Source organism: Pezoporus occidentalis, unplaced genomic scaffold (genome assembly GCF_034315485.1).
Source record: "Pezoporus occidentalis ecotype Australia unplaced genomic scaffold, CSIRO_AGI_Poc_V1 ctg81, whole genome shotgun sequence".
NCBI classification, from domain to species: Eukaryota; Metazoa; Chordata; class Aves; order Psittaciformes; family Psittacidae; genus Pezoporus; species Pezoporus occidentalis.
Window position 1 is genome coordinate 8,240,173 of NW_026916170.1, and position 14,873 is coordinate 8,255,045.

Consider the following 14,873-nt stretch of genomic DNA (forward strand, 5'->3'; position numbering starts at 1 on the left):
GTGACAGAAGGAAAGCTGGATGATACAGTATTCTTGCTCCAAGTAGGAAAAGAGTAATTTTCAACCAAAAAGATAAAAAGGAGTTTCATTTGCTTTGTGCTATCAATTAATAAATAAACACTGACAGATAAATTAGAACACCTAAACTCACCTAAGCATGTCTAAAAGGGAAACCAAGGCTTTAGCTAAGCTGGTTGTCATGAAAGTTACAAAAGAATTTCCTGTTTAAAGATGGTTTCTGTTGAAAGGGAGTTTTTAATCAGTGTTTTTGACAAAGGCTGACAGCCTCTGGGAAGGCAAATATTAGTCCTCTAGAAGAATGAGCACTAAATTAATCTTTCAAAGGGTGTAGTGAGTCCCCATGCAGTGGGAATGGAGAAATCAAGGTTTTGTGAAGCAGCACATAGACACACTCAACACCTTGCACAGTCTTGAATAACTTGTGCTGCATTTATTTCTCTCAATATTCCCAGTGAAAAATAAATAAAAAAATAAATAAAAGAGAAGTCATTGCCACCTACTGTAAAGATAAAAGGCTTGCCTTGTTTCTGTCCCCTGGGTGGGAGGTATCACTGCTATGTTTAAAAATGTATGCTCTACTTATTTATTCTCTTCAATCCCTCACCACCTCCCACCACAACCATCACCACTAAGGATCCATCACTAAAGAAGGAGTCTGAAGTCAGATTGAGTAATCAACTCATTCTATTACATCACAGTAGCTTACTTGCACCTTTCTCCTCTCCAAGGGTAACTGAATGACTACAGTGTCTATATATAAACAATAATATATTTCATATGGCTGTAACAAGGCCAAAAAATGAGGATTAAGAGACTCACATATACTAGTCTCTCTCCAGTTCTGAAAAGAACAGCATGTGCTGACCATAAACCTAAATCACTCCAATATACTCTGTCATATTAGAATTTTACTAACAGTGCCAGTGAAATTCTAGCAGAGTAAATAATTAGGTGATGGCAGGAAACGAAGAAACCTTTAAGGACTCTGTCACCACTATCAGCTTCCCAAATAGTTCCCAAAAGATTCTACTAGGGAACTGTAGCCCTCACAGACACTGAATACAAAGATACCTAATTAGTCATACAATTCTTCCAATACTAAATAATGCAAATAGTTTGCCAGTCCAGCTGATAGGCATTTTATAAAAGCATGAAAGCTGTCACACGAAAGCTGTTAAGTGGTCTACACATGACACATCAGAAAAAAAACAGCACTTCTGTACTCAGAAGTGAAATCCCAAAACAACAAAGAAAACCCAAACAAACTAAAAAAATCAAGATCACTAAACAACATATTGTTAATGAATTACAGTGTTAGAATATTCAGAAGTAATCAATATCATTAAGTCATGACAGCAGCAGTTAGAAAAAATAGTCTTATGATCCCTGATAGCTCTCTTTTTTCATCATGTGTCCTTCTTGCTCTCATCTTCATGCTTACTTACTGTTAATGTCACTTAGCATTTAAGTAATACAAACTGAAAGACAACCAGTAAATGTAGTCCGGATACAGGCTGGATTGTTCTAATGGAGCAAATGGAATACTTGGCAGACTAAGCTTGAATGCAAGCACAACCCTTCACATAACAATTATTAAATGCTGTAAATATACCACATGCATCCAGAATGCTGTTTCTATTACACCACTTTGCAAACAAACATTAAAAACATCAAAATCAGACAATGCCTCCTAAAGATGACTAAGTACATCTCGGAGCGATGTAATTAAATTGCAAGAAAGGTGGAAATACCAACAAGCATTCTCCTCTTATATGGGCATGTAGAGACAGGACAAGGGAGAATGACTTTAAATGAAAGAGAGGAGGAGACTAGACATTAGGAAGAAATTCTTTACTGTGAGGCTGGTGAGGCACCGGAACAGGTTGCCCGGAGGAGGCTGCCTCATCCCTGGCAGTGTTCAAGGCCGGGTTGGATGAGGCTTTGAGCAACCTGGTCTAGTGGAAGGTGTCCCTTTTTGTGGCAGGGTGTTGGAACTAGATAATCTTTAAGGTCCCTTCCAACTCAAACCATTCTGTGATTCTATGATTCCATGTTGACTTCGAAACAGCAATGGGACTGAACTTCAGTTTCTAGGAGCTTGTGCTTTTTGTGACTGTGTTTTAAGAAGTCTAACAAGGTTTTTGGTTCTATTAGTAAAAATCAGATACACAGCTGTACTCTCTGGAAATCCAAAACTGTAGAAGTGTGTTTTGCAAGACATTTGCATACAAATGCTGCTAAACACCTCTACAGATTTTACCTATGGGAAAGAGTTTCTCATAGCAGCCTGCTCCAACAGTAAAATAATTGCCAGAATAAGTGTAAAAATTAATCAGGCCAAAATACATGTATTACTAACATGCCCACCCACACATAAACAAGCTACAGAGAAAACAAAAACATCCAGAGCTTGGAAAGTTGCCAGAGGGGATTTAAGAATAAAAGGAAGAAAAAAAAAAAAAAAATCTTATTTTCTTCAGGGAAGAGAAGGTATGAGGTCAGGACACCTTATCTTTGCCTTACAGCCTTTTAGGACTAAGTTGAAAAATTGCCCTCAACCAGCTAATCCTGCAAATTCTATAAATCCTGACAGAAACTACTGTAAGAGGCTATTGCCAACGCCACATTGACTTCCCTGTGTAAGACACAATCCCAAATAATAATATATAAATAATTTCTCAGGAAATTAAAGCTGCTTGAAACAGTATGATATTACAGCTCCAAAGAAGTTACATCTTTGAAAATATAACTTCTAGATAGCACGTTTCAATCTCTGATTATGTTCTTCTACAAATGTCTTGAAGCCTCAGGAAGGGGAAAAACCCAACTGTTTTATTTCTTTTTTTATGATACTTTTTTTTATTGTTTACAATTTAAACAACAACATATTTTAAACAAAAATACTCTGAGTTTCTTAAGAATACAAAAGACAAACCCAAGCAAAAAGAGGAAACGAGTCTCCTTAGTATACTGATTTATACTACCTACACTGAACTCTATCAGTGAAGAAATATTATGTGTATTTAAATAAGAATGCTTTTAAGCATCAGCAATTACAATGCATATTGAAGAATGAAAAGCAATACATTTTGTTTTCATACTCCTAAATTTTCAGCAGTTCTATCAATATATAATTACAATTAAGCCACCGGCTTTTCAGAAGGTTACTTTTTACCAATAACCCATTGCAATATAAAGTACTAGTCACAAAAAGCTAATAAAAACCTTAACACTGAAGATTCACATTACCATGTGTCCACTGCATGACTGCTGCATGTATTTAAAACCCTCTCGCTTTTGCATAATTTATAATATGTTCACATGCTGGTTCCCACAGAAAAATTCAACAGCTGACAGCCCCAAACAGCAACTCTGCTTTCCTCTCTCGTCCTACAACCCCGCAAGTAATACCCCTCTTAAAGGCCGGCATCAAAACATATCCAACAAATTGATCACTACAGGACAGCTAACACCACACTTGCCCCCACGACAGACATACGAGATCCATTCTGCTGACTGCAACAAGCACAGCACCCTTCCCATCTGGTTGGGAGTATCACCAGTTCCTTGCAACAGGGAATGGGATGACCTTCTGTTGCTGCCAAGGAGTCTCACACCTCTTCCAGGCCAAACACCCAGGGCAGCTGCCTAATTAGAAGCTCTCCCACCTCCTCTGAAGCCAGACAAACAGGTCAAGGCATGACATTACTTGTAATCATACCTTGGGCATCCAGGACAACCAGAGCACTGCTGCTGCTCTGTGCTGAATTCCCCTAGAAGACTGAACACTGCCAAGTCAGGACTGGTACAAGACCATCTTGTTTGTGGGGCAGATGTGCTGAGAGACCGTGAAAGATTTTGACTAGTTTTGCTTTCACCATTGTCAAAGTAATAACAGTGGCAATAATAAATAATAACATATCAGTCACGCTATGTTTCTTCCCACAAAATCTTAATTGCTGTTGATAGAAACAAAAGCTCAAAGAGATAGTTTCCATCATGTGGAAATGTTATCTGAAAGTTTGTTTCACCAATGTTATTCTCTTGTTATTTCACCATAAGGATAATAAGCTTAATGGCTATACTCAGAACTTGCAATCAGAAGCTAGTACTCCTGGCTCTCATTCCCAAGACAATGCCACAATCTATAACATTTCCTAAGAGCAAATATATAGACAGCATTCTAGCAAGATTTCCAGAAAAAAAAAAAAAAAAGCTCAGTAATTGAATTGCAAATTCCTGCCCTGCAATAATTCACTGACCCATAAAGCAAGTTATCTTTTCAGGTACAGACAGAAATGACACTGCTTTCCCTAGCCTGCATATATTCTTAGTGGATGCCACAACTTTCACAAATGGCTACTGAGGCAAAGCTGACCCAGATGTCACTTAATTACCAGCATTCGGAGTACTTAGGAGAGCAGGGAAGAAGACAATAACCTACAAGCCCTGAAGCAAAGGTGGGCATAGCAAATTGGCAAAGCAAGAGGGAAGGACAACTGGAGTTGGTCAGTTCTCTGACCTGACAAGTAGGAGCCAGAGGGCTAGGGAAGCAGAAAGCACTGCAGGAATTTCCGGTACGTGGGGAATATTCTCTTTTCCCTCCCAGGAGCCAAACTACAGCTGTAAAGGGCCCTTGCATGTACACAGACCCAATCTTCAGAAAGGTTTCAGAAGAGCACTAACAGGGATTGGTAGGGGTCTGTGGGGTGTGTAACAAGCACAAGCAAGAAGAGCCTGCAATACAATTACTTCCCTGCTACCTCTGGCTGGGCATGAAAATTGACACACCCCCCCCCCCCCAAAAAAAAAAACCCAAACCAAATATATAGAGAAGAAAATTAAACAACAAGCAACAGATAACAGTCTCTCCCATGTACCTATGATTCAGCATGAACATCCCTGACATCCTACAACTAGTTTGCACTGAAGATTGTATTCTGCTTGTATAACAAGAAATCCAGGTTGCTGTTCTGACCTGAGGCAGTAGTTACACAAAACCCCTGTCCTGTTTCATTGGTTCTAAAATCCACGCTACACACCACAATTTCATAAATAACTACCACTACACTTCTTGCTCATTTTAAAATTAACTTACCTCCCCAATTCTGCTAGCAATATTGGCAAGTCCTCTGAGTACAGACAAGCCTTGAGGTTGTCACATGTGGCAAATTCAGTTTATCAGTATAATGCCACCCAATCCCACACAGAATTGGCTTTGTAAAATAAAACGAGCAAACATGGCTCTGCACCACAGTTTCCTGCTTTCTACATCTTCATCTGCTATCAGCAGAATCTGTCTCGGGTGCCGTCACACAAAGAGTTTTACACTGCAGATCATGGATTTCAGGTTGAAGTTTTCAAGCTAGAAAGATACTGAAAACTAACTTTATACCATGAATGAACAACAAATGCAAATGAACAACACTGCAATGACACCTGCTACCTCCTCTTTTTCAAACATGTAACTGAGGAGCAAAGCAACTAGGAAGAGTACATAATTCTCCACTCATAGTTCTATTTCTCTATCTGAAAAACTGGAAGAAAACAGAAAAAGATGACAACCAGATCCACTTTCATACATTTTTTATAATAAATTCAGCATCTGCACCTCTAACAGAAGTAGATATCTACAAAGGCTGACAGTTTTAGATATTAAAGAGGGTCCAAAGAATTTTCTCATGTTTAGACAAACCTCTCCCAGAAAACCTTCCAAGTGACCATAGCTGCAGTTTAACATACAGTGAAAGCAGAAAAAGAAAGAAATTTCAAATACCTTCTCTGTTACACCTTGCATATTGACTTGCAGAGCGTAAGAAAGGTATGACTCTCTGGCTTTTTGTGTCTGTATGTGTAAAATCTAGGTGTTCCTGCTCTGGCAGGGGGATTGGACTAGATGATCTTCTGAGGTCCCTTCCAATCTCCAGCATACTGTGATACTGTGATACTGTGAAAATACATAAAATTCAAAGCAGTTGTTTTGTAGATTCAAAACCAGGAAGTAACTCTGATATAACTTCACAGTGAAAGTCCCCTGAAAAAAATAACTGCACATGTACTGCATATGTATCATTGCTACCTCCCTTTCCGCTCTCATACCTCCATCTTCAGACAGCTCCTCTTTAAATCCTAATTTGCATTTATGCCATGAAGTTTAAAACCACTTTTGCTTAAGCAACTCCAAAAGTCTTTTCCACATTCACCTAGTACTCCCTTGAAAAATTTTTTATTATCTTAAAACTTTGCATTAATGTCTTTTCCTAAACATTTCAACATATTGAACTTCCCCAATCTTTCAATTTCTGGTTTGTACATCTTTTCTTACAAACAATTTTCTCTTCAAATTGTACTTCCAGAATCTGTGCACAAACACTAACAGAGACCACTCAGGACTCTTTGCTGTGTTAATTCAGTAGTTTTAATTCAGCCCAAACATTGAATTTTTGCAAAGCCCAGTTTCTTTGGAATGTCATCATGAATTTATTCAAAAGAAAATCAGACCACAGGAAGGAAAAGGTCTTTTTTCCACAGGAAATTATTCCTCTACTTGAATGCAGAATGCAAAGTACCTCAAAAATTTCATGAGTGATTTTTACCTCTGAATAACTTTCTTATTAACTAACTACTCTCACAACCAATTCTGATAAGCAACGGGATTTTGGATTTGCATTCAACTCCAGGGCTCATTTGTATCATGCCTTTTTGCCTGCCTCTCAGTTACCTTGCTGACACAACAGCATAGCAATGAGGCACGAACTGATTGCTGGTGAGCTCAACTCTGTATGCACTTGTTACAATATTTTCAGTAACTGAAAGTTTACAATTCCTTAGAACCTTAGTGGACAGAATGGCAACACTCAACAAGCTTTCTAATGGAACTGTTGTTACATTTTAACTATAGCTCTCCAGATACAAGAAGGAGATTTATGAAAGAAAAACTGAAGAAAAATAGAGATTTTCATTCAAGATATTCACAAAATAACTACACTTTAAAGAAGTTTGTATCTTCCTCTCCATGTTATCCAATTTAGAGAGGGAATGAAAAAGATACATGATTTCGTGTTCAAGCTGAAAATGAGGAAGTATTTAATGCATGTTTTAGTTCTTTAGAAAGCAGTCCTGGATGCTGATTTAATTTAAAGAAAAAAAAAAAAGAGGGGGTGGGGAGCAGGAGGAGTAAGAAGCACAGAGCCTGTAGTGATATTTTATAAGAACACAAAATCAAAATCATTTATTGTTGGTTTAGAACTTTCTACTGAGAAAAAGCTATTTATTTTTCAATTATGTGTCAGGATGCCACAGTTTGTAGCAATTTTGGAAAGCAGAAGCCTTAAAAATTAGGTACAAAGGCAGAGAGAACTTGCAAATCTTCATACTGAGATTATGATATTTTCATAACAGAAATTCATAGGCTGCATTTATTTAGCACACTAAATCCAACACCTCCTAAAATCAGTAGCAATTTAAAATACCAGCCATAATAGAGCCTAGACGAAGTCTGCTTTTGTCCCATAGAACTTCACAGCTCATTAGTTCAAGAAGAAAAATATTACCAATATACAAGGAGTCCCAAAATAGTTTCTTCCCTCTACCCCAAACTGTGGATTTTCAAAGCTTAAGAAGAAACAGAGTATCCATTTTCATCCTCTGCTTCCTTTCATCATAACTGAGGCTGTTACTTCCTCCTAATCATCACTGCCTGACAAAACAGCTGTTTCTTGCACTTGGCAATGACAAGAACAAGGATTAGGATGGGAGTACATTTGTCCCCCCAGGAACACTTGAGGCTCCTGTGTCCCCAACCCAATTACGGGCTCAGCAAGTTTGCCACCAAACCACTTCACCAAATCACTTTCACATATGCAGTGCTATTGAAGCAAAATGAAATTACTTTGTTGTGTGCATATGTCTAAACACACAAGCTCACACAGAAGGAAAAAAAGGGGGGGGGGGGGGGGAGAGAGAAGGAAAAAAGATATATATCCTTGGAAAGGTTAAAGTCCCAAAGATTCTCTGAAACTGTAGTAACAGATTAACACAAAACCTATTTATGTAATTTATTGTACTTCTTGCTCTCTTTTACATAGTGGAGAGTCAAGTTTATGGAGGATTATAGAATCTAACAGCCTAGGTCTGCAATGACAAATCAAGGAGGCCCAGAAGTACTAATAGCTAGTCTCATATGTGCAGTCATATGCATATACACACACAGGAGCCCAGTAAAAATGATACAGATTTCTAAAACTCGGAATGGCTTTCCTAAAACCAGTACTGCCGCAAGTTATTTGGTACATTACATGGAATACAAAGTAATGACTTTTTTTTTTCTTTTTTTTTTTTTAAGTTTTTGTAGGCAATTGTTTGGAAAAATCCACTTTATTCTCAACTAGCTTAGCCAGGACTAAGTATTTACAAAAAGCTTCTATAAAACATAAGAAAGCACTCTAGAGAAGAAATTACAGAGAAGCAGCTACAAAGAAAGTATTGCAAATGCCAAGATATATAAGTTATTCTAGAATAATCACTTTGTTCCCAGAACACACAAACATAATCACTGAAAAGAACAGAAATGTAAGGTTAGCTTTGTTTTCAGGATATCAAAACTACATTGCCTTTGCAAAGAAAGTTATTTTTCTTTGCAGCATAGCCTCAGCTGAACATTGCATTGCAATGTATTATGGGTTTGGATATCAGAAATATGATATAAAGGCTGATACTTAGACTGAACAGCAGAGTACACAAAATGTAGACAGACACACAACACAAAAACAGTTCCACTTTGTACTCACTCTTACAAAGTTGTCAGGGAACAAACCTCTTCTGCCTTTGAGCTGTCCTTCCCACCAGCCTCCATCATCTTTCTTGATATTGGTGATTATGTCACCTACAGTGATCGTCAGCTCATCATCATGTTGAGCTTTGTAGTCAAACTCCACTATCGCCTCCACTAAAAAAGAAACACACATACACACAATTATTGACTACTTTTAAGTTTCCACGGCTTTAAAAGTAATAAGAAAACACCAACCCCGTTATATATTCTCAGTGAAAATAATATATTCAGCTTAACCAAGACAGCGTATAAAATAGGCAACATGTAATGGTAACATTTTGAGAGACCAAAGAAAAAAACACATAGGAATGCCCATCATGCTTAAGGCAACAAATTGCACACATTTTTCTTTACTGTTTATAGGAAATCAGTTTGCGATGCTTCAGCAGTATCTCTGGCAGCATTACAAAGTTTATTTTTATTTATTGACAACATTTTAGCATTTGTTCAAGGGACTTCTAAAGCATTTTATTTCTGGAAAGGTTCTCAAATTCATAAGCATCCCAAGCTTTACCTACTTTGCTAAATACATCACTAAAGAGTATTTAACAAGAATTCTTCACAACATGCTGAGTTTCACTGTTGTTTATTCACAAATGCAAACCTTTGCTGCATGAACATGCTCTCACCAAAGGGAGACAAATTTACTTTCACTTATGATTATACATCAGAGGATCTGAAGATTAAATACTTCTACTGCTCTGAATGTCTGTTATCAGATAGAGGTGCATTACAATCTTGCTACCATTATCTTTGTCTTTTCCTGGGAGGACTCCTCATCCCTTGAAACCAAAAACACAACAAAGTCTCTGGAGAGAATTAAGGAAGTCATGAAGACAGAAATACTCCTTTACAGAACCAAAAATAATAGACCAGGGGTATTCAAATATGGAAGCAAAAGCTACATTTAGTGGCTCATCAATTATCTGCTAAGGAAGAGCCAGATTAGCAAGGCCAAAGCTAGCCATATTTGTAAAGCCTTACTCCTTTTTCTTCAGTGGAAAACCATGCCCCAAGATGTTCCACCAAACATTTCACACTTCAACCACCAAAACAGAAAAATGAGGGCTTTCTGCACAAATGACTGTGCTATGTAAACCCTGCGAAATCTGGGCTGCAAACAGGCAATACAACTCACAAAACAAAGCTAACCATTACACCACACACACCAGAAAGTTCTGCCTAATAACAAGCCCTGCAGACTAAACTGAATTAAGCTGACAGGAAAACAGAGTTATTCCTCTCCACCCCAAAAATGTCACACAGTCATGATGCTGAACATCTCCCTCCCTCCTCCAGAGCCTGCAAGGCGCAGCTAAAAGTGTTCTAATTTTCGGATACATCTCAGACACGGGACTATGGCTGGTAATGTTAATCTATTGTTGATCTTCTCTGAAGTCCAAAACATTATAAAACCAGCCCACAATAGGCCTGCTAAACTACACTGTGAACAGCAAGAGTGGCACCACACATAACAAGCTGACATGCAAACAGAGCTTGATAAATTTACCGCTGAAACTAACTGAAAAATCAGTCACTCAGGCTGGAAGGGACCTGAGGACTCTAGTTTAGCCTCCTGTCTAAAGCAGGACCAGCTCTGAGGTCAAACCAGGTTGCTCAGGGGTCTGTCCACATGGGTCTTGAAAACCTCCAAGGATATAGGTAGGGTACACAGGGCAACCTATTCCACTGCTTGAGAGGGAAAAAAAAGTTTTATCTCTTAGAGTACATTGGAACATTTCTTGTTTCAATTTACACACATCAGTCTTGTTATCTCACCATGCACTGCTACGAGGAGCCTGACACCACTTCCTTGCAGGTAGCGTAAGGCTATTAGGACCTCCTGCTTTTTCTTCTCCAAGCCAGACAAGTGGAGTTCCCCTAGCCTCAGGTTCCCCTATTATTTAGCACATGAACTGTTCCACCAATTTGATATCAACCACAGACCTGAAGACAGTGCACTTGACTGCATCCTCCAGTAATTGATAAAGATGTTAAGCAGAAAGGTCCAAGGACAGCCCCTGGTGGTACTCCATTAATTAACAGCTTGCAAGCAGAGTGCTACTCAAAGACCACAACATTCAAAGTTGGAAAGCACCTCTGTAGATCAAAACCTATTATTAAAAGAAGAGAGCTAAGGTATAGATTGCTCAGGGCATTGTGCAACCAGGTTTTGATATCACGAAGGATGGCAAGTGCAGTAATTGATCACTCTTAAGATTAAAAAACTTTCCTTACATCTAAATGAATTTTCCTGTATTTCAACTCATGGTGATTTCCTCTCCCCCTTTCAGTATCTATTGCCAAGAGGAATCTGGCTTCACTTTCTTTATTCTACCACAACACGTATCCAGAAACATCAATAACATCACCCTGAGCAGTCTCTTCTCCAGCTAAAGCAGTCCCATCTCCCTCTGATTCTCCTCAAGATCTCGGATGTCCCAATCTCCCAGCCACCTTCATGGCCCTTCACTGGACTTGCTCCGGTATCTTCATCTCTCTCTCATACAGGAGAACCCAGAATTGGACACAGCGCTCCAGATGTGCCTCACAAGCAAGGAGAAGAGAAGGACGACTTCCTTCCACCTGCTCGAAATCCTCTGCCCACAAAACTACGAGATGCCTTTGACACAAATGCATATTATTGCCTCACGCTCTACTTGGGGTCCACCTGGATCCCTGTGTCCTTCTCTCCAAAGCTGCTTTCCAGCCACTCAGCCCCAGCCTGTACTGGTGCCTGGGATTATTCCCCTCCAGGTGCAGCACTTGGCATTTCCCTTTGTTCAGAAGGATCTCGTCAGCCCACTTCTCCAGCCCACTTCTCCAGCCTGTGGAGACCTCTATCAATGGCACTGCAGCCCTCTGGGCAGTCAAACTTCTCTCAGTTCTGCACCATCTGCCAGCTTGCTGAGGGTGCAGCACTCTGCCCCAGCATCCAGGTCATTAGTGAAGATGCTGAGCAGCATCAGCCCCATCATCCACCCCTGCTGCACACGGTCAGGGACCGGCCTTCCATTGGACCTCATACCAGTGATCACAGCCCTTTGAGCCTGGCACTTCAGCCAGTTTTCCACCCACCTCGCTGTCCATTTACTCGGGCTGCAGTTTATCAGTTTGTCAATGAGCATGATATAGGAGACTGTGTCAAATGCTTTGCTGAAACCAACATAAACAGCATCCACTGCCCTCTGCTCCTTCACCACATCAGTGATCTATCTCATGGTGGAAGGCTAAGAGACAGGTCAGACATGACTACTCCTTCATAAACCTATGCTGACTACTCCCAACCAGCTTCTTGTCCTTCTTATTTGTATAAATGGCCTCCAGGATTATTTGGTCCTTGCAAGGGATCAACCTGAGGCTGACCAGCCTGTAGTTCTCACCAAAACAATAGAAGATTTACATTTGCTTTATTCCTGTCTTAAGGAACTTCTCCCAGTCACAATGACCCCTCAAAGACATCAAGAGTGACCTCTCGATATCAGTTAGCTCCCTCAACACATACCCTACCTGGGCCATGGCCTTGCACATGTCCACTTTGTTTAAATATTCCCTAACTTGATTGCTCTTCACTGAGGGTAGATCTAACCTTGTCCTGGACTTTCCCACTGATTTCACGGGCCTGCGATTGCTGCAGACCAGTATTATTATTAAAGACTGAGGCAAGTAAGGTATGAAGTACCCCTGTGACAAGGCCCTCATCCCCCCCCATTTAGCAGCAGGCCCACACTTTTTCTAATCTTCCTCTGGCTGCTCATGTACCCATAGAAGCCTTTCTTATGGTCTTTCACATCTGTACTTGTTTTGACTTGATTAGAGGTAATTTTCTTCACAGCAGCTCATTTGATGCTATGTTTTGGATTTGTGACCAAAACAGTGTTGATAACACAGATGTTTTAGCTATTGTTGAAGGGTGTTTACACAGCCTGAAGGCCTTCCTACTGCCCTGAGAGCAAGTAGGTTGGGAGTGTACTAGAAGCTGGGAGAGGACACAGCTGGGACAGCTGACCCCAACTGATTAAAGGGATATTCCAGACCATACAATGTTGTGTTCAACAATAAATGCTGGGAGGGGAAGAAGGAGGAAGAGGGTACATTTGGAGTTACGGCATTTGTCTTCTCAAGCCACCATAACGTTTACTGAGCCCTGCTTTTCCTGACTTCATTCTATAAAGAATTAATTCCTTATTTTGCTTTGCCTACACATGCAGCACTTGCCTTACCTGTTAAACTGTCTTTGTCTCAACCCACGAGTTTTCTCACATTTACCCTTTCATTTTACTTCCCCTCCCTCTGTGGGGGACTGAGCGAGCAGCTGTCTGGGGCTGAGCTGCCCACAGTAACATCCCTCACCACATTCAACTGCAGGTGGGCTTTGGCTTTCCTAACCCCATCCCTACACATGCAGACATTCTCTCCAACTTTGTCCCAAGTTAATTCTCCCTTCTTTCATCTCCTGTACTCTTTCTGGTTTATTTTTTTCAGCAGCTCCTTGTTCATCCATGAAGGCATCCTACTACCTCTGTTTTCCTGCTCGTCAGGACAGAACAATATTGAGCTTGGAGCAGGGTATCTCTGAAAACCAAACAGCTCACTCTTCTCCACAACTGTCTCCAGTGGGGTTCTTCCAAGCAGAGCCTTAAACAGGCCAAAATATTTCCTCTTCAAGTCCAGGGTTACAATCCTGCTTTTTGCTTCCCTCCCCCATTCTGCTATGGATCCCAAAATTTGCCATCTCATGGTCAGAGCAGCTAAGGCTGCCCTCAGCCGTCAAGTCCCCAGACAATTCCTCTTGGTTTGCAAATATGAGATCCAGCAGTCAACACAGTCCATAAACAACATGGATTGACACATCCAGGCCATAAGCAAACTATTCTACCTTTCAAGATATCAGGGTGGTTGAAAACCTCCATGAGGGCCAGGTCCTGCCAACATGAGCCTTATTCCAGTTGTCTTAAGAAGGCCTCATCAATTAGTTCTTTCTAATGAGGTGATTTTTCAGTATACCCACCACAACATTGTCCATGTTGGTCTGCCTTCTCACCCTAACCCACAGACTCTCAGGTGGCTCATCATCTGTCCCACAGGACTTCAGCTGGTCTGCTGCATAAAAAGCAACTCCTCTTCCTAGCCCATCCTTCCCATATAACCTGTGTTCAACTATTCCAGCATTCCAGTTATGTGTGCTATCCTATCTTCATGATCCCAATAAAATCATAACTCTGCAACTGCATGCAGACACATAATTTTTCTTCTCTGAACCCATGCTGTATGCATGAGAGCACAGGCATTTCAGAGAGGCAACCAGCCATGCTGAGTACAAGAGTTTTCCCTGTAGTTCTGAAAGACACTTCCTTGTTTATACAGATGTGCTGTACCCTTCAGTTGCATTGTTTTGTTGGGGGTGGGTATATATAGATTTTTTTTTTTAGTTACAAGGTCCCCACTGTTTGCATCACCCCACACATTTTGTTTGCCAATGTGGTTCACCGCTTCCTCATAAGATTTTTGGTCATTCTCTCCCTCCTTCTCATTACTATTTCAAAGCTCTCCTCACCAGGCTGGTCAGCCTGCTAGCAAAGATACCTTTGCCCTACTTAGGTGGATTCCATCTTTTCCAAGCAATCCACAACGACGGTCATAAAACTAACGATCATAAAACTAAAACTATTGCTGACACCTGCTGTGCAACCAGCTGTTACCTCCAGGATCTGTCCACTCATCCTCACACCCTTCCCTCTCACCAAAAAGATCTAGGAGAAAACTGCCCATGTCCATGACAGTCACCCCAGACCCATACAGTCACAACTGACACTTTCCAGATCACTCCTGCCAATACCATTAAAGCCTACATGGAAGAGCAGCAACGGGTAGTAGTATGATGGCCAGACAAGCCTTGATAGTCTTTCCACAGTTTTCCAGATCCAAGTCTCTGGCAAGCAACAAGCCTCCCTAAATGACAAATTGACAGATGGGAGTCTCTATGCCCCACAGCAGGAAATCTCCCTACTGTTATCAC

General features: G+C 40.4%; 1 protein-coding gene across 10 annotated transcripts in view; it reads right to left on the reverse strand.

The window, feature by feature from the left end:
* Positions 1-14,873, reverse strand: part of SH3KBP1 (SH3 domain containing kinase binding protein 1) — a 237,018-nt gene that overhangs the window by 199,955 nt on the left and 22,190 nt on the right. For 3 of the 10 annotated variants that reach the window (XM_062603814.1, XM_062603813.1, XM_062603815.1), the window contains exon 2: positions 8,837-8,968. The exons of 1 other annotated variant lie outside the window; for it this stretch is intronic. In XM_062603814.1, coding sequence (XP_062459798.1) covers positions 8,837-8,878 — 42 coding nt within the window. In that variant the 5' untranslated portion in view covers positions 8,879-8,968. Of the gene's footprint in view, positions 1-3,742; positions 3,767-5,119; positions 5,267-5,797; positions 5,882-5,980; positions 5,998-8,810; positions 8,969-14,873 lie in introns of those variants that run through there. 6 more of the 10 variants (XM_062603812.1, XM_062603808.1, XM_062603811.1 and 3 more) reach the window with 4 other exon arrangements.